The sequence below is a fragment of the Neoarius graeffei genome, chromosome 17 (assembly GCF_027579695.1).
Source record: "Neoarius graeffei isolate fNeoGra1 chromosome 17, fNeoGra1.pri, whole genome shotgun sequence".
NCBI classification, from domain to species: Eukaryota; Metazoa; Chordata; class Actinopteri; order Siluriformes; family Ariidae; genus Neoarius; species Neoarius graeffei.
In genome coordinates, this window is record NC_083585.1 from 33,841,097 (window position 1) to 33,868,924 (window position 27,828).

Here is a 27,828-nt window from a genome sequence, read left to right on the forward strand (position 1 = left end):
AGAGAGCCACCAATGAACCTAACCTACATGTCTTTGGGGAAAACCGGAGCACACCCACGCAGACAAGGGGAGAACATACAAACTCCACACAGAAAGGGCTCGAACCCAGAACTTTCTTGCTGTGCGGCGACAGTGCTAACCATTACACCACGGTGTGGTGTAGTGTAATGTAGACGTCATAAAATAAAATCTATAGCAAAGCCCAAAAAATTAGCGTGTCTAAGACCTTTGTACAGTATTGTAGTACTTTATATGATTCTTTAATTTCATGGACACCCAATGACAAGGAAACATAGATGGATCGGATCCTGCAGCACTTCCGCTTGTTACACTCTCAAAACAAATGACCCGCCTACTGACTGACGTCACAATAACCACTATACCACACAGGAAGTGATAGTAATACTCGGTGAAGTTGTCACTGAAATCTAACAGAAAATGGCAACTTTTAAGACCCACTGTGCATTCTCACCAAATCGGAGAAATGTTTTCCTTATGCTGGCTTTCATTTTAATATCCATTCCGCGGTTTAATGCCATATTAGAGCGGGGGCAATGGAGACTCGATGTGGACAGCGTAAGTTGAGGAGCCTTCCTGACTCTACTAGCCAGAGGTTTGCTACATGGAGCTAAGAAACTAGAGAGCGTTTTACTATAGTGTTATATTATAGGTTTCAGTAATTCGATGTACGTTTTAAGACATTCAGACTAACAAATAATTTCTACAATCAGTTGTAATATCAAACGATTTCCTGATACTAGCAAACTAGCCTGCTAGTGTGGGTTATCTGTTTAGCAAGCTTTTAACTACTGGTGCTAATTATTTTAATGCGATGACCTATTACTGTTTAAGTTTGACACGAAAAACAACTCCAGCTACTAACTCTCTTATTTTATTGCATTTCTTATATAATGGTTTACGATGTGTTTTGTTCGCGAACTGGCAGCTGAGATGGATCTAATATTTGTAAAGTGAACTTATGTACAGTTGTGGTCAGAAGTTTTCATACAGTAACATGAATGTCATCTTGGATATGAATATCATGGCAATATTTGGGCTTTCGGTAGTTTCTTTGAACTATTCTTTTTCTGTAGCAGGATGTATAGCATACATCTTTAATTAAAAAAAAAACACTAGCAGGGCTAGAAGATGCAAAGCTAGCAGATGTACACAACTCCAGAATGTCTCTTGGAACCATTTCTAAACAACTGCAAATTCCAAGATCAGTTCAAACAATAGTATGCAAGTTACTGGGAGGTGTAGTCACTTTGCCAAGCCACTTTTTGCTTCAAGAAAATACAAACTGTCACCCTCAGCTGAAAGGAAATTGGTTTGGATGGTCAGGAACAACCTGGGAACCACCATGGCACAGCCCTGCCATGAACTGGAAGCTAATGGATCACTCTCTACAGTTCAGATCACCATGGCCTAAGAGGCTGCTATCCAAGAAATAATCCCCTGCTCCAAAATTGACATCAAGCTTAACTAAAGTTTGAAGCTGACCACACGGACAAAGAAAAAGCCTTCTGGAGGATAGCTGTATAGTCAGATAAGACAAAGATTGAGTTGTTTGGCCACAATGATCACCATGTACAGAGGGACACTGTACCAGCTGGTGGTGGTAGACTCCTCATGCTCTGGGTCTGTTTTGCTGCCAGTGGAACTGGTTCATTGCACAAAGTGGATGGAATAATGAAGAAGGAGGACTACCTCAGAATTCTTCAGCATAAACCATCAGAAACTTGGAACACAACTTGGGAGTTATAACAAGACAATGAACCCAAACACATATCAGAACTGGTTGTGGAGGATAAAGCAGGCTAACATTAAGCTTAAAACAAGCCCTGACTTCAAACCTATTGAAAATATATGGACCGTGCTTATAAGTAGTCTCTATACCAAGGGGGAAAAAAACAAATTTAATTGAACTCTACCAATTCTACCATGAAGAGTCATGAAATATCCAACCAGAATTCTGCCAGAAGCTTGTTCAGGGTAAACAAAAATGTTTGGTCAAGGTGAATCTTGTGAAGAGACATTTTACCCAAATATTAGGTGTGTTGTATGTATATTTATGACCCTGTATGTATAATTTTGACCTGTACTGATTTCAGAAAACCCAAAGAAAATTAAAACTTGTCCATCAAAATTTTTTTTAAATTAAAGATATATGCTGTACATTCTGCCACAGAAAAAAAAAGTTCAAAGAAATTACTGAAAGCCCAAATATTGCCATGACATTCATGTCACTGTATGTAAACTTCTGACAACAACTGTAGCTAGATAAGGAAGTGCTGGTGAATCTTTTTCACACCCATATTATTATCCATATCCCTGGCATGCTAAAGTTTTCTCTCTGTCTCTTTCGCTCTTTGATTTTCACTTTGCAGGAATTGGTAAAGAAACAAAACTACTTCTATTTCTCAAAGACAATGTTTAATAACACCCTGATTGCAATCAAATGTAAGTATACAATTAATATGGTTTTGCCTTACTTCAAACATTTTTTCCCCCAGTAAACAGTCTTAATAATTTCTGGCCTTTAAAAAATGAAGGTACTATTTACACAGACAACATTTGAAACTAGGGTAGGTCACTTTTTTGTTATATTTCTTGAAATTCTGTTTACATCCCAACAGCAGTGAATAAATCAAATGCTCTGACAATAAAAAGGAAAAAAAGTCAGTCGTGGAAGATGCAGGGCTGTAAAAAAGCTTGTCTAATCATTCGGTCCGAATGAACTGGGGTGGGAAAGCCTCTTAACGCTAAGAGCATCTTAACTAGGAGAGAGTGTTTTTATTGTGCTGCTCGCTCTACCATTTAATGATGATCTTTGTGCTGCAATACTTTTGGGAAACTCAGGCCTGATTGGATGATGTACATGTCCATCAACTTACTTACCTCTGTACATTCTGCCTGTGCACTCATTGCATGTGACCAGAGACTTCTACAAGGCAAGGCAGACATATTGCTAAAGCTAGCGAGTTAGTTGACAGCTGTAAGTTCTAACATGTTCGTTGTTTACATTCATTATGAAAATTTTAGGTGTTTTCTTACATTAGAATGAGACATAATTTAGATGGATATGACCAAGATGTGGTACGCTCCCCCCCCCCCCCCCCCCCCCCCCCCCCAACGTGCTCTCTCGTCGACTCGTCCTCCAGCAGTAATCGGGCAGTGCGTGTTCATGTGTTTTTGAGGAGTGACATTGAAGGGAGGGGATGGGATTTTTCAGTTGGATTCTTTCAAAATCTAGCTTATTCTTGGTTTCTCCATAATGACCTACCCTAAACTGTTCTTTCATGCTGTTTCAGGGCTTGGAGAAGAATGCAGTCCTCCTGTAAACCTGTCTATATCCTGGTATCTACGTAGCTGCCGGTGCTTTGAAGAAGCATTTGATCTGAATGTCAGTATACTGCTTTATTTGTTGGTTACAGAAAGTTTGATGCATTTATTAATACTTTTAAAGTATGTCTGTATGAATTTGCTTCTGTGATTTGTGTCTGACAGCCTCAAAGAGCACAAGCGTACTTCAACAGTTCTGTAGTGTCTAAGAGTGGCGATAGTGGTTACTATATTATTCACAGCTATCAGATTAATTGCCACCAGCACGTGACGAAAAATGAGGTATGCTGACTTTTATTTTATGTGAAGATTCAAATATTACTGCTTTCTAAAATCTCAGCAACATGATAGCTGATTATTAATGATAAGCATTTTGTTTGTAGTAATAACAGATCAGTGTGCTTAGGTTATATGATGGGGTACTGAGTGTGCATACAAGATGGGCTGTCTCTTTAATCATTTGACTCATTTGGCATTCCTTTTTTATGTTTACTTATTACAGTTGGCACTGTCGGAGTTCATTTTGCCTATAGAGCTGAAAACTGAAGGGGTGAGATGTATATGTTAACTAAATAGTTGTTTTATATGATAAAAGAAACTGTACCTTATTCAGTCTTTTTCAGATGAGCTATTGAATGAATACTTTGTTTTTATAATACACAAGGGAAGAAGGAGGTAAAGGAGTTGAATGATGGCACAACATATCAAATAAGAGTGTTCCTGATGATAAAGTTTTTACTCTGTGTATGCTCAGACCACATTTTTTGAATGTAACGGTCTGAATGTATTAAGAGGGCAGAGACAACTATAGTTATCTATAATTATGATTAACAATTATTTGCTGAAGGCAAGGTGAATAATAACCGAGAAGATGTCTCGGTTGATATTCACTGAGCCTGAGGCGGATAATTGTTTTAGTATAAATACTACATTTATTTTTATTTATTTAATTTATAAATTAAATAAATAAAAATAATGGATTTATTTTTTAAAAAATCGTATTAAAAAATAATTTATTTTAAACTTCAAAAGTGACATAAAAATGTAAAGCATGCAGGCTTGTCACTTATCTCTGCCGACTCACATAAAATACTTTGTTTTGAAATAAAATAAATAAATCACAGTTCCACCTTACCTTTTGAATAGTTTTAGACCAAACTTTGTAGCATCTTTATTGTGTTTAGGAACAGCATTTTCTTTCATAATTTATTAATTCTTCCTCATTTGCAGTGACGGTGATTGGCAGCCATTTTTATGAGTCACTCGAGGTGATTATCAAGAAATAGTCAGAATTTCTCGATCATTTGGCGCGCAGTTTTCTATAATCACCTCCGTATTTATAGTAGAAGTAATTATAATGTACTTTATATTCAGGGGTTGGCATATGGGAAAATAAAAGTACTTTTTCATGATATTTGGAGTCACATACAGTATGGAGGTGTTGTGGAAGAAATGAAAATATTTGCTTTATGCTCAGAAGGGTGTATTGCAACATTATCACTTAATTGCAGTTATGTTTTTTATATTTTGATTTCAATTAATTTCTAGTTTCCCCAGTCATCTCTATCTGTCTAGTCATTAGGCACAATATTTATTTTCAGTTAATTCATGATCAAATCATGGAGTTGTTACTTTGACACACCCATTAAAATACACTGTAATTACTACTTTGATGTTAATTATTGTAATTAGTAAATTTGTACACTGTTGTACTGTAACTACGGTGTATTTCAGCTGTGTGTGAAAAAAAATTATTTAAAAAAATATATAAAATTTTACATTTCATAAAGTATTGATGGATATTGTTATTCTTAGTTGAGCGGTTCTTGACATAATATGCATACATGTCAACCTTTGGTCAATCAAACCTGTATAACCAACCTCCAAAATCCTTATTTCCCTTATAAAATCCTTATAAGATGCAAATGAAAATAACTTACCTAAAATTTGAATGATAATTAACAATGATATATCCCAGTTACTTTTAATTCAATATTAATAACAATAAACCTTCAGAATGAATACAAAGCTCCAATGTTTGACAAAAACACAAATGCCGCTTTTCCACTACAAACGCGGCTGAGCCGTGCCGTGCTGAGTCGAGCTGAGCGGGGCTGTTGGAGTTGCATTTCGACTACAACCGCGCTGAACCGTGCTGGCTGGAAGTGGGTGGACACATTGGGTGGAGTTAGCGAAAGTGGGTGGACGTCACGTGATGTCGTTAAGCAGCGCAAAGAGTGACATCCGTGACAGTGGCGGAACAAGTCAGAGTCGGGCCGGGAGCGGGGCAAATGACCGGGCCCTTTTATTAAAGCTTATCATAACATCATTTTAGGCTACAAAATGTCCGCAACTGCGGTGTTTACCAATTTCAACACTACCGGGTGCAACTATGTTATTTAGTACATCAAGTCCTTCAAACGAACATGTAACTCAGAAACAAAAAACATTAGGATACTGTACATGGCTCATAATAAAACATCAATAGCCTATACTGCGCACATTATTTGAAGGGCATACGAATGAGCGCTCAGAGGTTGCAACGGTGACAGGAAGAGTCAGAAATAAAAGGAGGGCGGTGCAAACCTCACTGAATGCACTGTGTTTACCAATTTCAACACTACGGGGTGCAACTATGTTATTTTGTACATTAAGTCCTTCAAACGAACATGTAACTCAGAAACAAAAAAACATTAGGTGACATACTGTACATGGCTCATAATAAAACATCAATAGCCTACTGCGCACATTATTTGAAGGGCATACGACGAGCCTTGCGCTCCGCGAACTCGTCCACGATGCTCTGTATGTCACTGATTCAGTGATCTTTTAAGCGGTAGTCTCACGACCCGGATAGTAAACAATAAACATGGAGGACATGGAGTCGTTAGTGTTGCTGGTCTTGGTGCTGTGGCTTGTTGTCACCGACAACACGGACAGATACTGGCAAGAGCGTATAGATGAGGCGAGGCGCATAAGGCTTCAGAAATTCTCCTAATTCGTAATTCTCCTTCTTCCGGGTTTGCGGTGTTTACAGATCCCAGCGCGCTCGCGGGGCGTGTGTGGGCATGTGAGGACACTCCTCCTCACCAATCAGTACACAGGGGAGTGTCTGCTCACGCCCCCAGCCTCACTCGGCTCGGTTTGGCTCGCTTCAGCCCCACTCCAAAACGGTGCGAGTTTTAGGGGCTAAGCAGGGCTGAAACGAGCTGAGTCGTGTTAGTTTTTGGTAGTTGAAACGCGAGCCGTGTCGGGCTGAAGTGAGCTGAAGCGGGCTGAAGTGAGCTGAAAAAGGGTAGTGGAAAAGGGCCAAAAGTGTCACTCTAATGTTCTGAATTGTACTCCATGACAGCTTTTTTAGCAGTCTGCACCAATACCTCACTAGGCTGCATGTCACAGCAAGTGTCTGTGTTGATCTTACACTGCAGTAGGCCAGGTCAGTGTGTCTGCATTCAGGTTCTTTCTGCTTTCTGTGTGTATCTTCCTGACTTGAGAGAAAACTCTCTCACAGTCAGCATTACTGTGGGGTAAACAGAGCACTGCCTAACTTGAACTAAAACGCCCACTACCTTGTGTTTTCTGTCTTTTCCGGTTGTTGGCATATCAGTTTTTGAGCGCGCAAATACTGTCATCAGTGGCTGATTTTGCCTTTGGCTTGCATTCCGCTGATGTAGTTTCGATTTGAAATGTTCTTTCACATCATACACTCCTGATGCTGCAACTTTGATGTCACGCGCACGCAGTGTGTGTATTCTTCGTTTTTGGAGGCTGCCGGTTGGATTATGCCATTGAAAAGGTCCTTCCATTCAGGGAGAAACCTACCGCTGTATTGTGTTTTGAGTTTCTTTGCCGGAGTGCCCATTCAGAATCTTTTCAGTCGCTATTGAAAGTCGCTCAGGTGTAAATACGCTTTTCAAACAAAATGTTACTTCATGGTTGGCGGGATTCTCGCAATGCGGTGTGCGCATGATCAAAAGTGGAACGAAGTCTCGCTACCACAAGATAACGCGATTTCATAAGACTCTTTACTGGCTGGCTGTGCTTTCTGTGGTGTACAGTACGTTTGTAAATGTTATGCGCTCTTTTATCATCGTGGGAATTGATTATAGCTCTAAATAAATATTGAAGTTTTTTTAAAGAATCCGTATAACTATTTGTACGCCCGTATACTACGTTTATTGAATCAAATCCGTATAAAATATGGACATTTCGTATAGGTTGACATGTATGAATATGGATTACTACAGTTGTGGAATAGGGCTATTTACTGTATTTTTATTATTTACTATTTACTGTTGGATCTCAAACACATTAAGAAGTCAAGAAATTCCACTAATTACCTTTTGACACAGCACACCTGTTAATTGAAAAGCATTCCAGGTGACTACCTCATGAAGCTGGTTAAGATAATGCCGGTAGTGTGCAAAAGGTCATCAAGGTGGTTACTTTGAAGAATCTTAAAATATGCAACCTTTTTTTTTTTTTTTAAATAAACACTTTTTCATTTCCCACATAATTCCATACATGTTCCATAAGTTATTTCATAGTTTTGATGTCTTCTGTATTGTTCTACAATGTAGAAAATAGTCCAAATACAGAAAAAGCTATGAATGAGTAGGAGTGTCCAAACTTACTGGTACTGTAAATGATTTTAAATTGCATTTGTGGATGAACTGTGTACACAGATGATGGTTTTCAGAAGTGTTCCTGAGCCTGTGATTTCCACTATGAAATCGTGTCTGTTTTTAATGCATTGTCACCTGAGGGCCCAAAGATCACGGGCATCCATTGTTGGTTTTCAGCCTTGTCCCTTGTGTACAGAGGTTTCTCTGGATTCTCAGAATCTTTTAATAATGATATGTACCATAGATGATGTGATCCCCAGATTCTTTGAATTTTACATTGAGGAACTTTATTCTTAATTTATTGTATTGTTTGCCCACACAGTCTTTCACAGAATGGTGACCCCCTCCCCATCTTTACTTCTAAGAGACTCAGCCGCTCTGGGATGCCTTTTTTTTTTTGAGACCTGTTTCCAATGAACCTAACTAGCCTTTTTATGAACATTTACAGAACTTTTCCAGTCTTTTGGTGCCCCTGTCCCAACTTTTTTGAAACCTGTTCCTGGCATAAAATTCAAAATGAGCATTCAAAAAACAATAAGATTTTTCAATTTCAACATTTTTATATGTTGTCTTTGGACTATTTTCAATGAGATGTAGGGGTTTCCTGATATGCAAATCATCACATTCTGTTTTTATTTACCTTTTTACAGTGTCTTAACTTTCTTGGAAGTGGGGTTGTACAATGTTCTAAATTACTGATCTATATCTTTTCTCTGAGTCTCTGCAGGTCTCAGAAACCAAAAGCAAGAGTCAACCAACTGTCAGAGATTCAGTAAGTTAGTTTAGCGCAGGTCCAGAGCTTTCTCTAGCCTTTAATTCAGAGTTTCTTGTTATATAACCCATTTTTCTGTTGTTGTGCCAGAAACATGCACGTGACGCAGTGGCAGAGACATGGGAGGACAGTCCTTACATGTTCATTATCCACATAAGAAATCCAGGCACAGAGACAAAATGGAGCATTACGTGTAAGATGTACAAAAGATAACTGTGGAGTAATAGCACAGAGGTACGTGAATTTGGTTAGATTTTTTGCTGAGTAAGTTTACTCTGTCCACAGTGGAAATCAACATGTATGGGCCTCATCAGTATATCTCAGCCTCAGAGTGGCCTCTGATGATTGTAAGTCTGGAAAATCATTCTTTTGCCTGGCATAGTTGTTGTGTTCATCCTCATTGTATTATAACATCCTTGTATTTTATGGGATTCCTCCTTCAGTTCTACATGGTGATGTGCATCATTTATGTGTTGTTGGGGGTGCTGTGGCTTGTTCTCTCTGCCTGCTACTGGAGAGACCTGTTGCGTATCCAGTTCTGGATCGGAGGCGTCATTTTCCTAGGCATGCTAGAGAAGGCTGTCTACTATGCAGAGTTTCAGAGAGTCTGCTATGATGGCTTCTCGGGTAAAATCTTGTCATCCATATTTCTGATGAAAAACATTAGAAAGCAGCAAGTCCTCATTTCTTTCAGACCATGTTCTTTTGTCATCCAAACTTCACATTAATGCAAAGAAGAAAAAAAAACAACTTCTTCATATCAATGTTTAAGTAAAGCATTGAAATATTATCTAATTTTTACTGGGTCATTCCATGTCAATTCAACCAAATTCCAAAAAGTTACATCAGTGTCTTCAAATTACTTCAGACTTATTTTAGGTTAAGACTGAAGTTTGGTGGAGAATAATGGAGAATTACCAAGTAATGCTGATCAGATATTGATACTTCACAAAATATAGCCAGTTTTATATTGGGGGGTTGCTGTCTTAATTTCTACAAAAGATGCTTTTTCCACTGTTTGTTGGCTTTTATTTGAATGTTCCAACAAAGCTGTGCTCTTGTATTTTGTAAAAATTTTCTAGTCAGAGCTGAGATACTTCTCAGGGATACTAGATAAGGTCAAAGCTCTATCTGTCTTTATTGGAAATCTGGGCCCTTCAAAAGGCCAAAAAAAAATATTCACTTGAAAAAATAATTATGAAGCACAATTCAGATGGTCACTAAAAGGGCAATGTTCTACTTATTGACTTACAACTAGCTGGACACTTGCAGTAGTTCAGTCTGATGCCACTGATACTTTTATGGATTCCAAATAATGCTTCTACTCTGAGTTATAATTTTTCACATTTTAAAGAAAATCAATTGTACTGCTTGTGACTAGTGTTTTGAAAAATTAGCAAAACATTTCCTTACTATATAGTATACCTTAATTTTCTTTCTTGTAGCTTGTATTATGTCATGTGTAATGTATCCACAAAGTTTCATTTGGAAAGTGCTGCTAGGTTCACAGACTGCATATATGACTGAAATTGCTAAAATTGGGGGGGGAATTTTGAGAGCCATAAAATCCATTTGACGAGTAGCTACGGACCTGAATTTGTGCATGCTTAACCCCTTCGGACATAATGTGTACAATTGTACACATGAAGTACCATAGCAATTTTTTCCTTGTGTCTGAAGGGGTTAAACTTTTATCCTAGTACTATACGTATGTCCCCCAACATTTCATTTGCCAACAGGTTTAATATTATGAAAAAAAATTCAAGATTGTATGTGTAAAATGGCAGTGTTTATTCACAAATGTGCATTTAATTAACAAAATCTAACATGAAAGTACTGAAGAAGCATTAGTGCAGAGTAGCAAGTGGCATCTTGGGCATAATTTCATTTCAGGTTTTATAGCTGCATTTGTTCTTTTTGCCAAAAGATCTGCTAGTTCAGTTGAAGCATCAGTGTCCAGTCTTTTTGTGTTTTGAAGAGATGACTCATACTCTTCAAATTGTTTGAGATAAATCATTCTGTGTTAAATGCTAATGTCATCTTTGGCACCAAATTTACATAAACCTGTAACTCTTTTGATGAGCTTGGTAGTGTAGGTAATTGTGGAGAAACCAGCAAGAGTAAACTAGATTTTTAAATTATCCAAACAAAAATCCCACTCCCTCCCTTCAACCCTCGCTCCAAAGTCACCACTCCTCCTAAACACATGAATGCACACTGTCTGACTACTGCTGGAGGACGAGTCCATGAGGGAGCACATTGGGGAGGAGGAACATAGGGCAACATTGTCATATCCTGCGTCATGTTGCATTCACATGTAAGAAAACGCCTGACGTTATTATAAAGAATGTAAACAACAGGCATGGCTATTGTTAGTACTCTCGACTGTCGACTAGCTTGCAAGCTTTAGCAATATGTCTGCCGTGCCTTGTGGAAGACTCCAGTCACCCGCAATGAGTGCACAGGCAGAATGCATGCAGGTAGGCCTAAATAAAATGATTGGACAGGCTTTCTATAGCTCTGCAACTGCCACAGATTTTTTTTTATTTCATTTATCTTTTGTCAGAGCATTTGATTTATTCATTGCTGTCAGGATATACAGTGGTGCTTGAAAGTTTGTGAACCCTTTAGAATTTTCTATATTTCTGCATAAATATGACCAAAAACATCATCAAATTTTCACACAAGTCCTAAAAGTAGATAAAGAGAACCCAGTTAAACAAATGAGACAAAAAATATTATACTTAGTAATTTATTTATTGAGGGAAATGATCCAATATTACATATTTGTGAGTGGCAAAAGTATGTGAACCTCTAGGATTAGCAGTTAATTTGAAGGTGAAATTAGAGTCAGGTGTTTTCAATCAATGGGATGACAATCAGGTGTGAGTGGGCACCCTGTTTTATTTAAAGAACAGGGATCTATCAAAGTCTGATCTTCACAACACGTTTGTGGAAGTGTATCATGGCACAAGCAAAGGAGATTTCTGAGGACCTCAGAAAAAGCATTGTTGATGCTCATCAGACTGGAAAAGGTTACAAAACCATCTATAAAGAGTTTGGACTCCACCAATCCACAGCCAGACAGATTGTGTACAAATGGAGGAAATTCAAGACCATTGTTACCCTCCCCAGGAGTGGTCGACCAACAAAGATCACTCCAAGAGCAAGGCATGTAATAGTCGGCGAGGTCACAAAGGACCCCAGGGTAACTTCTAAGCAACTGAAGGCCTCTCTCACATTGGCTAATGTTAATGTTCATGAGTTCACTATCAGGAAAACACTGAACAAAAATGGTGTGCATGGCAGGGTTGCAAGGAGAAAGCCACTGCTCTCCAAAAAGAACATTGCTGCTCATCTGCAGTTTGCTAAAGACCACTTGGACAAACCAGAAGGCTATTGGAAAAATGTTTTGTGGACGGATGAGAAAAAAGTTAACTTTTTGGTTTAAATGAGAAGCGTTATGTTTGGAGAAAGGAAAACATTGCATTCCAGCACAAGAACCTTATCCCATCTGTGAAACATGGTGGTGGTAGTCTCATGGTTTGGGCCTGTTTTGCTGCATCTGGGCCAGGATGGCTTGCCATCATTGATGGAACAATGAATTCTGAATTATACCAGCGAATTCTAAAGGAAAATGTCAGGACATCTGTCCCTGAACTGAATCTCAAGAGAAGGTGGGTCATGCAGCAAGACAACGACCCGAAGCACACAAGTTGTTCTACCAAAGAATGGTTAAAGAAGAATAAAAAGTTAATGTTTTGGAATGGCCAAGTCAAAGTCCTTACCTTAATCCAATCAAAATGTTGTGGAAGGACCTGGAGCGAGCAGTTCATGTGAGGAAACCCACCAACATCCCAGAGTTGAAGCTGTTCTGTTCGGAGGAATGGGCTAAAATTCCTCCAAACCGGTGTGCAGGACTGATCAACAGTTACCGGAAACGCTTAGTTGCAGTTATTGCTGCACAAGGGGGTCACACCAGATACTGAATGTAAAGGTTCACATACTTTTGCCACTCACAGATATGTAATATTGGATCATTTTCCTCAATAAATAAAATGACCTAGTATAATATTTTTGTCTCATTTGTTTAACTGGATTATCTTTATCTACTTTTAGGACTTGTGTGAAAATCTGATGATGTTTTAGGTCATATTTATGCAGAAATATAGAAAATTCTAAAGGGTTCACAAACTTTTAAGCCCCACTGTAAAGAGAATCTCAAGAAATATAATGAAAGTGCTTCTAAAAATTACCTAAACTAATATTAAGTTTAGTTGTTCCAACCTTATGGGCATGACTTAATTTGTCTTCTTCAGAATTTAGAAGTCTGTCAACAGAGCAAGGCAAAAATAGATGGCATGATTGCTAGTGCGCTAGACGAAATGAGAACTTCACAGACACAAGTGTGGGCAATCCCAAAGTTCTTGGGGCATCAGTTCTATAATTAAACAATACTTCTAAGTAGCAGAAAGTTTTAGTGATAACTGGTCTATGGAGCATTCTAGGACCTTGGGGGTATTCGCATTCCTTCCAAGTTTATGATGTCAGCAATATATTCGATATATAGGTTGGTGCATGGCAATTTGGGTTCTATTAGTACTAGAACTATTGCTCATGCACGCTAAAATTCACATCTCTAGCATCGTGACCGCTGACTTTTGATGCTTTTTCAAATTGTACATTTTTTTTGTCAGCAGTATTGACTGACAAAGTATTGAGCTTATGTCATTGGTTTTGCTCTCCACATAGCACAGTGCAAGATAGAGAGAACAGAGGTATGTAGTATAGCGAATTCTCCAATTCTTCAAAATACTAGTTATGAGTAGTAAAATAGATTTTCTTACATTTGAAACCTTAAAATAAGAGGAGAAGCAATATCCGGTGTCCATAATGATGACAGTGTTTGTCAAACCCAACTTCTGCAATAATGCAAGTTTCAAATCTCACAATAATGATCTTTCTGAAGTACTTTTTAGATGTTCAAAGAATAACAAGTAAGATTCAGATAAAATAATAAACAGCAAAAGTGAGTGAATGAGATGCTCTGCAATGTCGGGTGACTAAAATTACTAAGTGCCAACTACATAGTTTGCATGCCTGCTTGGTAACCATTTTGTTAGATTAATTTACAGTTATTTGCTGAAGGTGAAGTGAATAATAATTGAGATGAAGCTGAGGTTATTCAGGTCAGATGAGCCTGAGGCGGATAACTGTTTTAGTATAAATACACAGGTGATTTTTATAATTAAAAAAATAATTTATTTTAAACTTCCAAAGCGGCATGCAAATATAATAGCGCAGCACAGGGTTGTCACTTTTATATACTGACTCACACAAAATACTTTTGTTTTGAAATCATTAAAATAAATCAGTTCCACATCATCTTTGAATAGTTTTAGACCAAACTATGTAGCATCTTTAGTGCTTTTAGGAACAGCATTTTCTTTCATAATTTGTAATTCATCCTCACTTACAGTGATAAAGCGATTGGCCGCCATTTTGCAGAGTCATTCGAGGTGATTGAGAAATGGTCTGAATTTCTATAATCACCTGCATATTTATACAAAAGTAGTTTAGTAAGCTGACTGATTAATATAATGACCTGTAGCAGACGTGTAAACATTTAGCTAATATTAAAATACTTCAGACAGCAACATTTTTTTTTATATTGTTCAGTTTTCATTCGACAGATATGAGTTTTTCTTTCTGGGTAGTAGAAAACCTTGGAGGAGGTGGGTGTGGTTCTTGGTTGTGGTATGCAGCTTTACAAGCAGAGCAACTGCAAGATTCATGTTCATGACACATCAGCAGTTGGCCAGCATTCACTCATTAATTGCAATCTCTGAACAAGTTCAAAGCTAAATTTCTGAGTGGGTGATGGAATGTAGGGTAGTCAGAACACAAAATCTGCCCTAATGTTAACACTTGACCTCCTTTGTGACTTCCAGGCCCTTTTCAGCTAAGTACATTTAAGATCTTGTAATGACGAGGTTCTATCACAGTCATATAATTTGAAGATATTGATTTTTAATAAGGACAAGTTGATTTGTAGTGTGTCAGATAATGCACCCTGATGCAATTGCTCTGAATCAAAGTTTTGAAACAGGGTTTCCTTCTAACCCAATGGTTTTTCTTTATTTTTATTAAGACACTTCATGCCTTAAAGTAATGATGGATGTCATTTCTTTTTACTTAGTTGAGTGGTTCTTGACATAATGTGGATTTGTTTTAGGGATATCTTCACCAAGTACAGAAACTCACAATTATTTGATTAAAATTCCCAATCCTGGTTCATTGAGCAATGGATCCTGTCCAGTGAAAGAGCTAGTATTTATTTTGTTTTGTAGTCCAGGGTGCGGTGGTGTTTGCTGAGGTATTTTCTGCTGTGAAGAGAACTCTGGCTCGAGTGCTTGTCATAATTGCCAGCCTGGGTTATGGTATTGTCAAGTAAGTGGCTTAATTTTTTCACAGTCGTGACACTTCTTGGGGTTTGGGTTTTTTTTTTGAGCATCTTTTGTTAACTGTTTTAAGTACATCACTGATCAATTTGGAATATATTCATTACCAAGCTTCAGTAATAATGGAGCTCATCAAAGCATAACCCTTATTTAGTGATATTTCGTTTTTGCAGACCAAGGCTTGGAGCATTGCTGCACAGGGTGGTAGGAGTAGGACTGCTCTATCTCGGCTTCTCCGTTGTTGAGGGGATTCTCAGAGTCAACTCGGTAAGGAGTGTCTCAATCAAGTGACTTACAATCTTTATATTTCAGAATTCCCCTAGTAGATACATTACTAGTTCAAAGTTTGGACACCCCTACTCATTCATAGGTTTTTCTGTATTTTGACTATTTTCTACATTGTAGAACACTACTGAAGATGCCAAAACTATTAAATGACATAGATCATATATGGAATTATGTGGTAAACAAAAGAAGTTGTGGGTGCATTTGGGTAATTGAGTGATCAATCTCATTAAATCTGAAGGTTAATAATTAAAATTGAATCAGTCTCATTTGAATCGTTTTCAGTGAATCATTCATTGAATCAGTCTCATATCATTAAATCACTCATGGAATCAGTCTCATTAATACCATTAATTTTGGTGCTTAATAATAAATTACCAAACAGCTAAATTATGGTATATTCCAAATTATTATGATCACTTACCATATTACATAAATCATATGCACCTTTTTGAATTCTTTGGGAGATTGGGCAACTTCAGAAATATTGGAACACAAATAAATACACACAGTTTCAATAATAATGGAATTTATTATAACAAAGATAAAAATGGATAATAGCAGATGGAATCATTATATACAAATATGATATGGTGGGTGTGTGAGTGTGTTGTGGTGAAAACAAAAGATTAGCTTTGTGTGCCAATTAAGATGTGCTTGTGTGTGTCAGGCCTGGTGAGGCCTAGCTTGGTTGCTAGCTAAGGCAAAGGAATGTTATCTAAGTAAAACAAAGAATTAGCACGTGTTGCTAATGTGTGCTTGTGTGTGTGGCCTGTGTGTGTGAAAGGCCCTATGGCCTGAGCAGAAGGCTAGCGTGGGATGCTATCTAGGTATGTGTGTGTGAGTGTGTCAGGCCTGGTGGAGGTGGTCAGGCGTTGTGGAGGTCTCCGTGAATCGATTCCGTGGAGCAGAGAACTTCTTGATCCGACGCGTGGTCGCTCGTGATGAAAAGAGAGTCTCTGATTAAACAATGTGCACAGCTTTTGAGTTAAAAAGGATCCAGTCGCTTTTTAACTTTAAAATAACTGCCTGGTTGCAGTGTTGTACGCACTTATAAGGAACAAATGAAAAACTGGTTGTAAACTCAAGCTGAGTTTGAAATTGTGTGATCTTAGAGTCTACCGTGGCCAAAGGTAAACAAGGAAAAGTGCGAAACTCTGATTCTTGCAAGAAAGAAAAGACGTCTTTTTGGGTTTGCTCGCGGAGCGAGCGATTCCTCCTTGTGTCTGTGTTGAATCACGCCGCCAAAAGAGGAGGAGCTAGGAGTTCCCGGGTTTCTTATGCTTTCATGGAGGATGCGGCGTTGGTGATCCCGCCCCCGCGTGACGCAGGTCAACGCGGAAGCTGGTGATGAGAGTTGTACTCCTTAAAGGGACTGTTGTAGTTCTTAAACGGACTGTGTATTGTACCTACAAAGTGTTAAACTTGTTTCATGTTTTAGGTTCTTCAAAGTAGTCACCGCTTACCTTGATGACGCTTTGCACACTATTGGAATTATCTTAACCAGCTTCATGAGGTAGTCACCTGGAATGCTTTTCAATTAATAGGTGTGTCTCGTCAAAAGTTAATTAGTGCAATTTCTTGCCTTCTTAATGTGTTTGAGATCTAACAATAAATATTAAATAATAAAAGTACAGTAAATATCCCTAAAACAATCCACATTATGTCAAGAACCACTCAACTAAGTAAAGAGGACCCCCATCATTACTTTAAGGCATGAAGTGTCTTAATAAAAATAAAGAAAAACCATTGGGTTAGGTGTGTCCAAACGTTTGACTGGTACTGTGAGTCACCTACTACCCTAATCATATCATTTACAACTGTAAATGTGATCAGCAGTTCACTTCCAATTTTCAGCACAGCAAGGAAGCGCATGTTCTACACAATCAATTGATGGATTTTTTTTTTTCTTTCATGCTGATCTCTGCTCAATTTCAAGAATTTAAGGATACTAATATGGTTCTGCTGTTGAAGTTGTTGAAAGCAAACATGTCTTTCTCACAGGAGCAAGGGAGCTCCAGCAGACTACTGTGTGACATTGTTCTGGCTGTCACTGACTCTTGCATTGTGTGGTGGATATCCTTTGTGTTAGCCGTCTATTGAATCCATACTGTGTGTGGGTGGGGTTCCCCCCCCTTTTTTTTTATCTTAATTTTTTTTAATGCAGAGCCACTGCACAGTTGATATAGGATCAGATATGCAGTAATTCATTTAATGTTTAAGAAGACTTGGCTGCTATTTTTTATTACACAATGATCGAAACCTTTTACGACACTCCCTATAATTTCAAAGGAATGGAATAATGTTAGCGCGATTAGTACCCGGTTGGGCTGAGTGATATGTCAATATAATACCAATATCATGGTAAATTATGTTACAGTACACTGAGATATTGTGTATTTATTTATTTATTTATAAATGATTGCAAACTGACTGGAACTGGTTGATCTGATAGTGTGGCTGAATTGTTTAAATTTATTTTCTGTGTATTTTAATATAAAAATTGAAAATGCATTTATTATAGATATGTTGTTAACAAATTCTTCAGTATTTATAACACTTATGTAACAATACTGTATTGCTGCCCGTTTGTGAGCAAACCTATATTTTGTGATGCACATCATAGGTCTTAGAAATATCTTTGGGAAATGTGACATGATATTTTTGTCATATCGCTCACCTCTAGCAACAGGTACTTTTGGTAAGTAAGTGCCACGACTCATCGTTGTAAATTATCTACCCACACTATAAATCAGTGCAGTGCTAATTCACACAGTGCGTATACAGTTGTTTTGTTTACATTTCTGTGTAGAGAAAATCCAGGACATATTATGACAAAACTAAACCATTAAAACCATAAAAGGAGACTGAGCAGGAACCCAGCAATTAGTTCAGATCAGGTAGTCAGTTTATGTGTAAGGCACAAGGGAACACACACTGAGGTTCTTCCATCTCAAACCCAAGGAGTGAAATGAATACTGCTTATCAAAGCAGCAGCATCAAATCATTTTACAGTTTTGGTAACGTATACGCATATGTTTTTTTTCATATGATTTTATTTTTGAACAGTAGTAAGTGCACTAATAATGTGAAAGTCAATATTTCACTTAAATATTATATAGCTTTGTAATTTTTGAAAAAAAAAACTTGTCATTATTTGATGTTATAGAAGATAAAAACAGGGCAGCATGGTGGTGCAGTGTTTAGCACTGTCACCTCACAACAAGAAGGTTCTGGGTTTGAACCTTACAGCTGATGGGGGGCCTTTCTGTGTGGAGTTTGCTTGTTTTCCCCGTGTCTGTGTGGGTTTCCTCTGGGTGCTCCAATTTCCCCCACAGTCCAAAGACATGCAGATTAGGTAAATTACCCAGCCACTGGAGTTGCACAAGCCAGTGCATACTTAGTCCCGGGCTTGGGACCAGCCCGGATAGATTGGGGAGGGTTGCGTCAGGAAGGGGATCCGGTGTAAAATTTATGCCAAATAAAATATGCGGAACCTAACGGGAGCAGCCAAAAGATGGTGATTTAGAAATGAATTGCAAAATCTGAAAAACACACATTTTGGGGGGGATGGCACAAATTCCTTTGGACCCTCTATCCTTATTGTGAGCTGCATCTGTTTTGTTGGCATCTAACTTTGTAATGGTGGTTTATCTTTTCCTTTGAGCTTACTTTGCAAACTGCACACTGCTTACCTGTTGGCTTGGTCTGAACTGTGAGTGTATACACAACTGTGGTGGTGTCATGGAGCTGCCCCTCTTGTTTTTTCCTCTTTTTCTCCCTTCTCCATCGTTCCTCTCTATTATCCTGCCAGGCTGAAGATGACCTAGTGTTGCTGGCTGCCATTCCACTGGCTGTGCTCGACTCTACCCTCTGCTGGTGGATATCCTGCATTGCACTGTCTGTGTTTCTCTCCTCCCCCCCCCCCCCCCTGAACTTGCTCCCTCTCTTAATGGCTATGCAATGCTGCTTTTCTGTATGTGAGTTTCTAAATGGTCCTTTCTGTTCTTTTGTTTTTGCTCCATTTTGCTATCTCCTTCTTTTTTTCAAAGCTTACAGTAAATGCATAGAGTGTTTTAGGCACTTTCCTTTTGTGGTGATTTTGTTCCAGAATCTGAAAGTAAACAGTGAGTTATAATATGCATCTTATCTCAACTGCATATTAGGTTTATTTTGAGACTTTCTGTAGGCTTTGCAATACCCAATGGCCTCTGCAAAGCTCTGCTAGGAAAAGAGTGTAGTATTAGTAATGTGTGAATGTTTTTTGCACTCAGGATTATATGTGAAATGTGTGATTTAATTTAACTGTAAGCTCACGATTTTGTCCTTGACACCGAGTCACATATTCATAAGCTTGGGACAGACCATGAAGCTTTTGCGGCTTAGGAGAAATGTGGTTAAGCTCTCCCTTTACCGCCACTTCACCAACACTCTCATCTTTGCAGTCATAGGTGAGATCCTTTTGAAACATTGTGATTATGAATTAAAATGGTCCATTCAAATAAAATACTTAAGAAATATTCTTTTCTTGTTGTTGTTTACATTACAGCTTCAGTCATTTTTATCATTTGGACAACAAAGACCTTCAAGTTATCAAACTGCCAGTCTGTGAGTGTAATTTAATTATTTTCAAATAGAGAAGGATAATAACTAGACATGCTCGTATCGACAAATATTTTACAGTATTTTTATTTTTCAGTATGTCTAACCAGTTGCATGCTTCATAGCAAAGATTAGACCATTCATAGAGAGCATGTTCATACCAGACAGTGGGGTCACATTGTTGTATTAAACTGCACAGCAACAAGTAGCTGATTGGATGGTAACCTCATTGTGCTATTATCATTTTTAACCAGTTGAAATGTCTCTCATTTTCATGATCTATTTTATTTATTTTGTTACCAATAGCTTTTTTTTTCATAACAATACTAACGTGACACAACTGTTGTCCTGTCCTGCATTGTCTGTTCTCTTGGGCGCTTTTTTTAAATAAATATTTTACAAACATTTTATTGTGATATATCTGTGTATTAATGCTATGTTGCTTATCCTAATTGTTTATGCATCATTTTGTGGACTATTCTTTAATGATCTGTGCTACTCCGTACTGCATGTCTCCTGCAGGACTGGAGGGAGATGTGGATAGATGATGCATTCTGGCGTTTTCTCTTCTCTACTATCTTGCTTGTGATCATGTTCCTGTGGAGGCCATCTGCCAACAATCAGAGGTGAAGCACGCAACAATGTTTTCACAAATTCTAAAAGCAAACTTGAACTATAGCTTTTTAATCTGTTGGGTTTTTTTTCTTCTGCTATATGACTGGAATGTGTGAAGATCCTCAATCAAATGTTTGCATGGTGTGTTTTTGTCAGATCTTTGATATCTTATCAGAGGGTTACAAAATTTGTTCTATTGCATTTAGAATTTTGCAGTTTTTGTGTCAAAATATTTTAAATTATTTTCAGCGGGGGAAAATGATAGTTTAGTTGTCAGACTGTAAAACATGCCTCTTCACCAAGTCTGAAGAGACTGCAGTCAGATGTTACATTACTTCCTTGTGTCACTTAAGGGTAGAAAGGGCACAATTTAAAATAAAATAGCTTAATGGACAGCAGTTAAAACTAACTAGGGTAGTGCACTCTGACTTGCATCATGATATAAAAAATAATGACAACTGGGATTTGTCATCATGCAAGCCCATATTTAATAATTTTATGATTTAAAATGATTTAAATGATTTAAAATGCAGTCAGCTAAGATGGCTGTATAAGTGGGCTGGTTAGTCCAGCTCCATAGATTAAATTGTTTAAAATGGATGACCTGCTTATTTTAAAGCTAGATTTACGTGGACTTTAGTCTTAAAATCATTGAGGCTCATTCATATGTGGACAAATTTTGCATAAACGTCCATATACAGTGTCTTGCAAAAGTATTCATCCCCCTTGGTGTTTGTCCTGTTTTGTTGCATTCCATGCTGGAATTAAAATGGATTTTTGGGGGGTTAGCACCATTTGATTTACACCACATGCTTACCACTTTAAAGGTGAAAATTGTTGTTTTATTGTGACACAAACAATAATTAAGATGAAAAAAACAGAAATCTGGAGTGTGCATAGGTATTCACCCTCCAAAGTCAATACTTTTATAGAGCCACCTTTTGCTGCAAGTCTCTTAGAGTATGTCTCTATTAGCTTAGCACATCTAGCCACTGGGATTTTTGCCCATTCCTCAAGGCAAAACTGCTCCAACTACTTCAATTTAGATGGGTTGTGTTGGTGTACAGCAATCTTCAAGTTATGCCACAGTTGGATTGAAGTCTGGGCTTTGATTAGGCCATTCCAAGACATTTTAAATGTTTCCCTTTAAACCACTCCAGTGTAGCTTTAGCAGTATGTTTAGGGTCATTGTCCTGCTGGAACGTGAACCTTCATCCCAGTCTCAAACCTCTGGCTGACTCAAACAGGTTTTCCTCCAGAATTTCCCTGTATTTAGTGCCATCCATCCTTCTTTCAATCCTGACCAGCTTTCCTGTACCTGTAGATGAAAAATATCCCAACAGCATGATGCTGCCACCACCACCATGCTTCACTGTAGGAATGGTGTTCTCAGGGTGTTGGGTTTGTGCCACACATGGCATTTCCCATGGTGGCCAAAAAGATCAATTTTAGTCTCCTTTGACCAGAGAATCTTCTTCCATGTGTTTGGGGAGTCTGCCACATGCTGTTGGGTAAACTCCAAACATATTTTCTTAAGCAATGACTTTTTTTCTGGCCACTCTTCCATAAAGTACTGCTCTGTGGAGTGTACGGCTTAAAGTGGTCCTATGGACAGATACTCTAATCTCCACTCTGGATCTTTGCAGCTCGTTCAGTGTTTTCTTTGGTGTCTTTGTTGCATCTCTGATTACTGCCCTCCTTGCCCGGTTTGTGAGTTTTGGTGGATGGCCTTCACTTTTCAGGTTTGTAATGGTGCCATATTCTTTCGATTTTCCTATAATGGGTTTAATGGTGCTCCCTGGGATATTCAAAGTTTGGGATAATTTTTTTATTTATTATTACTATTTATTTATTTATTTATTTATTTATTTATTTTATAACCCACCCCTGATCTATACTTCTCCACAATTTTGTCTCTGACCTGTTTGGAGGCTCCTTGTTGCTTGTATGTCACTTGCTTAGTAGTGTTGCAGAGTCAGGGTCCTTCCAGAACAGGTTGATTTATACAGACATCATGTGACAGATCATGTGACACTTTGATTGCACACAGGTGGATCTTAATCAACTAATTATTTGACTTATGAAGTGAATTGGTTGGACCAGCTCTTATTTAGGGGTTTCATATGAAAGGGGGTGAATACCTATGCACACTCCAGATTTCTGTTTTTTCATTTTATTGCTTGTGTCACAATAAAGCCCAAAAAGCATATGTGTCACAATAAAGCAGGCCCGGCGCCAGGAACAGTTTACTAAGGGGGCAATTAGAAATCACAAGGGGGCAAATATTTTTCATATAGTGTGTAGTAGTGATGGCGGTCTGACAACGTGTTTCAAACAATTAACTGCGCCAACCGCAAAACCACGGCCCCGAAGGTTGCTTTAGTACGGGAAAATCATGTGACATATTACCAGGGCAGTTGTGCTTTATCAACTCCCGTGCCCACCTGTTAACCCTCCCCTCCGATTTTCTCACAGACACGCGTTACAACCGGAAAGATGCCAAACATAAAACAACACACACAAACCTACAGGCAAGTCCTTTAAATTTAAAATACATACAAATAGCTCCGCGGCATGAAAACAAAATGTCAATGCAAGTCTAAGGTACTTGGCTCGGCGGCCAAAATCATAATTAAAAAAAATCAACAGACCCCGCGGCTGCACCAGTAATAGCCTTCCTGACTCGCACCGAGTCAACGCTAACCACTTAATCCGCGATCCCAGCTTAGGCGTGTAGGGGACAAAACACTCTGAAGTGATGAATTTTCACCCCCGCTGCATGGGGGGTGACGTCAACGACACATATTCTTACGCTATTTGCGCACAAAGTGGACCATATATGAACACATATACACTAACATAAACAGAGATAAACTTAGCCTACAAAGAAAGAAAATGGATTCACAATATTGTGATTGAATTCGTTTAATTCGGTGGGGGAAAGACTACTCCCGTAAACTTGACTGCATATTACAGGATATTGCAGAGACAGTGCACTTGTAAGTGTACATGTAAAACCCCCGCCCGCACGACCCCTCCCCTTGTCCTTATCACAGGTCTGTGTGTGCGCGGCTGTGTCAGCATTACATATCTATGTCTAAAACGGGTGATTTATGTGAAATGTATTTTTGTGCAATGCGCAACCACTTAATATTTCGTATTTGAAAATGCAAATTATTAATACGTCTATAATACATTGTATTTTCATAAGAAAACAATTAAGTGATCTGAGTCTCCGTTGAGGGGGCGGGGCTGTAGCCACGAGTGGGTGACGCCCCCTTTCGCCCCCCCACGGCGCCGGGCCTGCAATAAAGCCCAAAAAATTAAGATTTTTTTTGGGCTTTTTCCACCTTTATTGGATAGGACAGTGTAGAGACAGGAAATGAGCGGGAAAGAGACGGGGAGGGATCAGGAAATGACCTCTGATCAGAATCGAACCCAGCTCCCCGGATTTATGGTATGGCGCCTTATCCACCTGAGCCACGACGCCCCATAAAATAACAATTTTCACCTTTTAAATGGTAAGCATGTTGTGTAAATCAAATGGTGCTAACCCTCCAAAAATCCATTTTAATTCCATCTTGTAATGCGACAAAACAGAACAAACACCATGGGGGATGAATACTTTTGCAAGACACTGTAGAAGTAATTACAATTAAACAGTGTAGATTGCTGTGTACTTTATATACCACTGGTTTATTTAAATCTTAAAGACCAAAAGCAGTCTGAGTATTTGATGATTCCCTTACAGGACTAGAATAAATCTGGAGAATATGATGTAGCCTTTTTACTCCTATGAAAGATTTTTGAAGATCAAGACCTTGATATTTAAAATCAAAACTATGTAGGCCTTGTGAAGACAGAGTGCTAGATATTGAGTTATGCTCTTTTAATTCCTCAGGTATGCTTTTAGCCCACTGGTGGATGAGGTTAGTGATGAGGAGGAAGCAGAGCAACTGGTGAATGAAGCCTTTGGTAAGAATCAAAACATGTTTCCTGGCTTTTATTATAACATAATACAAACCTTCTGTATCATATTTATACCTGTTTTTGTACTTTTATTAGCCTTGTAGGTAAAATGTGAACTGGGTAATTTCATGGATTTGTCACTGTCTCATTTTATGTTGTCATCTATTTCCACCTTTATTATTATTCACAGAGGGTGTAAAAATGAGGGGTTTTAAATCGGAGACCAATGGAAGTGCGAAGCCTAGTAAAGTGGTAAGAAACTTTTCTTACGTAAGCCCAAAAAACACAAATCTGATCTTGAATATCATTACACATAGGCTGCATTACTTAGATGAACATTATGGGCCTTGACCAGTGAATGAATAAATTAATAAAAATAAATGTGGTTTCCTCAGGATGAAGATCTGAAATGGGTTGAGGAAAACATCCCCTCTTCAATGGCTGATGTGTAAGTCTTATGAACACCACAGATGATGTGATCTTGGACATGCACATTTAATGTTGTATGTATTCACTGTGCCTTGATTCATACATTAACATATGTCAAAGTAGTAATGCATTTCTTTTTATACATTTAAAATTAAAGTTGTCAAAAATCTATCTTGTGTACTTTTTTTTTTTAATGTAGTGCACTGCCCCCTCTGTTGGACTCGGACGAGGTATGTGGGACTTTATATATACCTGCCACGTGAACGAATGCTTTTAAAAAGGGCCTAAATACTTAATTAATAAAATGTTCTTTGAGTGAATACAAAAGTCATGTGTGATTTATAATGTGATACACGTAGGTCAGTAAGAACAGCAGTACACTTTGGGTCACATTAAGGAGTGGTCTTCAGCTGACATAGGAAATTTTAAATAAATGTATATCTGTAATTTATTTCCCGGGGGGAGAATGTCAATGGTGTATTAAGTCTTGTGAAGGCTAATGTTATTTGCCTTCCACTAGTTATTCAATATACAGTATATTGTGTAATACCATGTGAGGCCAGATGAGGGCGAACTCTGCATTCCTAACGTAGAGTATAAAGAGATCAGCCAACCACATCACGTCACTTAACCTTGCTCTCTCCCGCTTGGTTATTTTCTTTCTGCTGAGAAAGAACAATGAAAGCACAGAAGCTTTGGTCCTGTTTGTCTGACTAATAACAGCTTTTTTAAAGCTTGCATTAGCGGTACTCCTTGCTATTACTAAGTCTGTAAAGTCTTGTCTGTCAGAAGAGGAGAATGCACATTGCATAGTGCGAATAAACACTATTCTCTGGGGAACAGTGCATTTATGCAGTAATGTATGCACTATTGTGTAATGCTAATCAAATATACCATGCACTGAGAGGCTCCGGTTGAAATTATGCATTCTCTGAGGTGACTAGCATAGGATGGCGTCCTCAGGAAATAGTACTATGCCAGTCACCGAAGAGAATCCATAATTACCGATGCCTCTCAGTGTATGGTATATTTGATTCATATCCCTCATCAAAAAATTACAAACGAAAAATGTTAAGATTGAATCTCGGTGCAAACTTGATGCGTAGATCCACACACACAGAAATGCTTGCGGAGCCACAGCTGTGACTTGAGTCGGCTGTATAGCTTGAAATTATGATGTCAGTTCATGGTATATCCAGGACATACCATGACTGACTCACACCATATCCCTTTTTTTTTTGGGGGGGGGACATCAAGAGATACATTGCTTAATGGATGGTGGAACTATTTTTTGTTATGTGAACCATCCTTGGCCAATCCCTGCATGGGAATTTTTTTTTGATGAGGGATATAAAGTTTATTATTCCATCCAGATTCACTGGATATGAGCAGTCGTGTGCTCTGATTGGCTACTCTACTACTAGGCTATCGGCTCCTATACTGTGAGTAGAGATAAACAAAATGGCGGAGTGTGTTGCTGAACCAACTGAGGACGAAATAAAAACTCTACTCAAAAACAACCCCCCCCAAAAAAAAATGCAAAAAAGCAACAAAATATGGAATAAAAGTATTTGATGGTAAGAATGTATCTTTTTGAAATTATTTTTCAAAATTTGTATTATTATTATTATTATTTATTATTATTATAGCAGCATTTTTCACAAATTCCTACTGTCATTTCACCAGTTTGTTTACGTTCTAAGTGGAAATGGTTTTATCGGCTGTTTGGTATAAATTTTTTATATTTATCAAATTTGTAAAAACAAAAAAATGCTCTTTCTCAAAATCCAGTGAATGAGTGGAATAACTGTTGTTATATCCACAATCTTGTCGTACATGGCTTATAGCCGACTCTGCACTATGTGCCTCGTCGGCTATCAGCTCATGTACAACTTGATTTTGTGGCATGACTGTTATTCCTTAGATTCCATGTTAAATTATATAATACTTGTTTGAACATTTTTGTCTTTTCCAGAAAGTTTTTAATAATGTCCTTGTGTCCTCCTTTTTTGCAGGAAATCATGACTACAAAATTTGAGATGTCAAAAATGGAATAGAATTATGGCACGTGTATGTTGTAAATATTGAGTGTCTGTGACCTATACACGCTTATTTTATCTTGAAATATAAGTGATGTATGTAAATATGTAGGATGTGAATAATGAAAGTACTAGACTGATGGACAGTTATTGTTTTGCTTGTATTGCCTGTTTGTATTTATATTTTCATTGGAAAGGTGTTTTGCTTCTTCAACCCAAACTCTAATCATATTTGACATTTGTTTACATATCTGAAATACAAAATGTGATTAAAAGCCACTACTTTATACTTCTTAAGATGAGTATATTTTCCACACTAAATGCCACCTTTAACATACAGAGCACACGAAACAATGGCTTTGCTTAATGTATTTCTAGTTAACATGGCCATTAGTGTCATCTGTCTGGTCTCAAACTGATCGCTTTTCAAGAGGATTTTATCTAAAGCGAGTTAAACATTCCATGAATTATAGCTAATACACACTTTTTTTTGTTCCAGGGTATCTGAGAATAACAGCAGTAGATATGTTAAGCTTTATTTCAGTGATGCAAAGGTCTGAGCTTGCCAGCATGACTTGTCTATTTTTTTTTTTGTGTGTGTGCGCGTGTATGCAAAAACTGCATTACATGAGTATTTGACACTGATTCGGCTAACTCTTTTTGCCCTTTTTTAACCTACTAGTGCA

At 38.0% G+C, this 27,828-nt stretch overlaps 1 protein-coding gene across 1 annotated transcript; it reads left to right on the forward strand.

Moving 5' to 3' along the window:
- Positions 1-357: 357 nt before the first annotated feature.
- Positions 358-27,434, forward strand: zgc:162698 (Transmembrane protein 87A-like). Its single transcript, XM_060944072.1, has 20 exons — positions 358-576; positions 2,391-2,463; positions 3,315-3,406; positions 3,511-3,627; positions 3,848-3,895; positions 8,698-8,742; positions 8,833-8,935; positions 9,028-9,089; positions 9,186-9,369; positions 15,093-15,192; positions 15,377-15,470; positions 19,303-19,371; positions 19,831-19,939; positions 20,038-20,096; positions 20,613-20,716; positions 24,607-24,680; positions 24,865-24,926; positions 25,070-25,122; positions 25,303-25,333; positions 27,119-27,434. The coding sequence occupies exons 1-20, from the start codon at positions 439-441 to the stop codon at positions 27,158-27,160; spliced, it is 1,659 nt and encodes a 552-aa protein (XP_060800055.1). The 5' UTR covers positions 358-438; the 3' UTR covers positions 27,161-27,434.
- Positions 27,435-27,828: the final 394 nt, after the last annotated feature.

What these genes read in the sequence shown, in the direction of transcription:
- zgc:162698 (XM_060944072.1), top strand. Translation starts at nt 439, where the DNA reads ATGGCAACTTTTAAGACCCACTGTGCATTCTCACCAAATCGGAGAAAT. An exon ending in TAGAGCTGAAAACTGAAGGG is followed by an intron (nt 3,896 to 8,697) that starts GTGAGATGTATA and finishes GAGTCTCTGCAG; the next exon opens with GTCTCAGAAACCAAAAGCAA. An exon ending in GGATTCTCAGAGTCAACTCG is followed by an intron (nt 15,471 to 19,302) that starts GTAAGGAGTGTC and finishes TTATCCTGCCAG; the next exon opens with GCTGAAGATGACCTAGTGTT.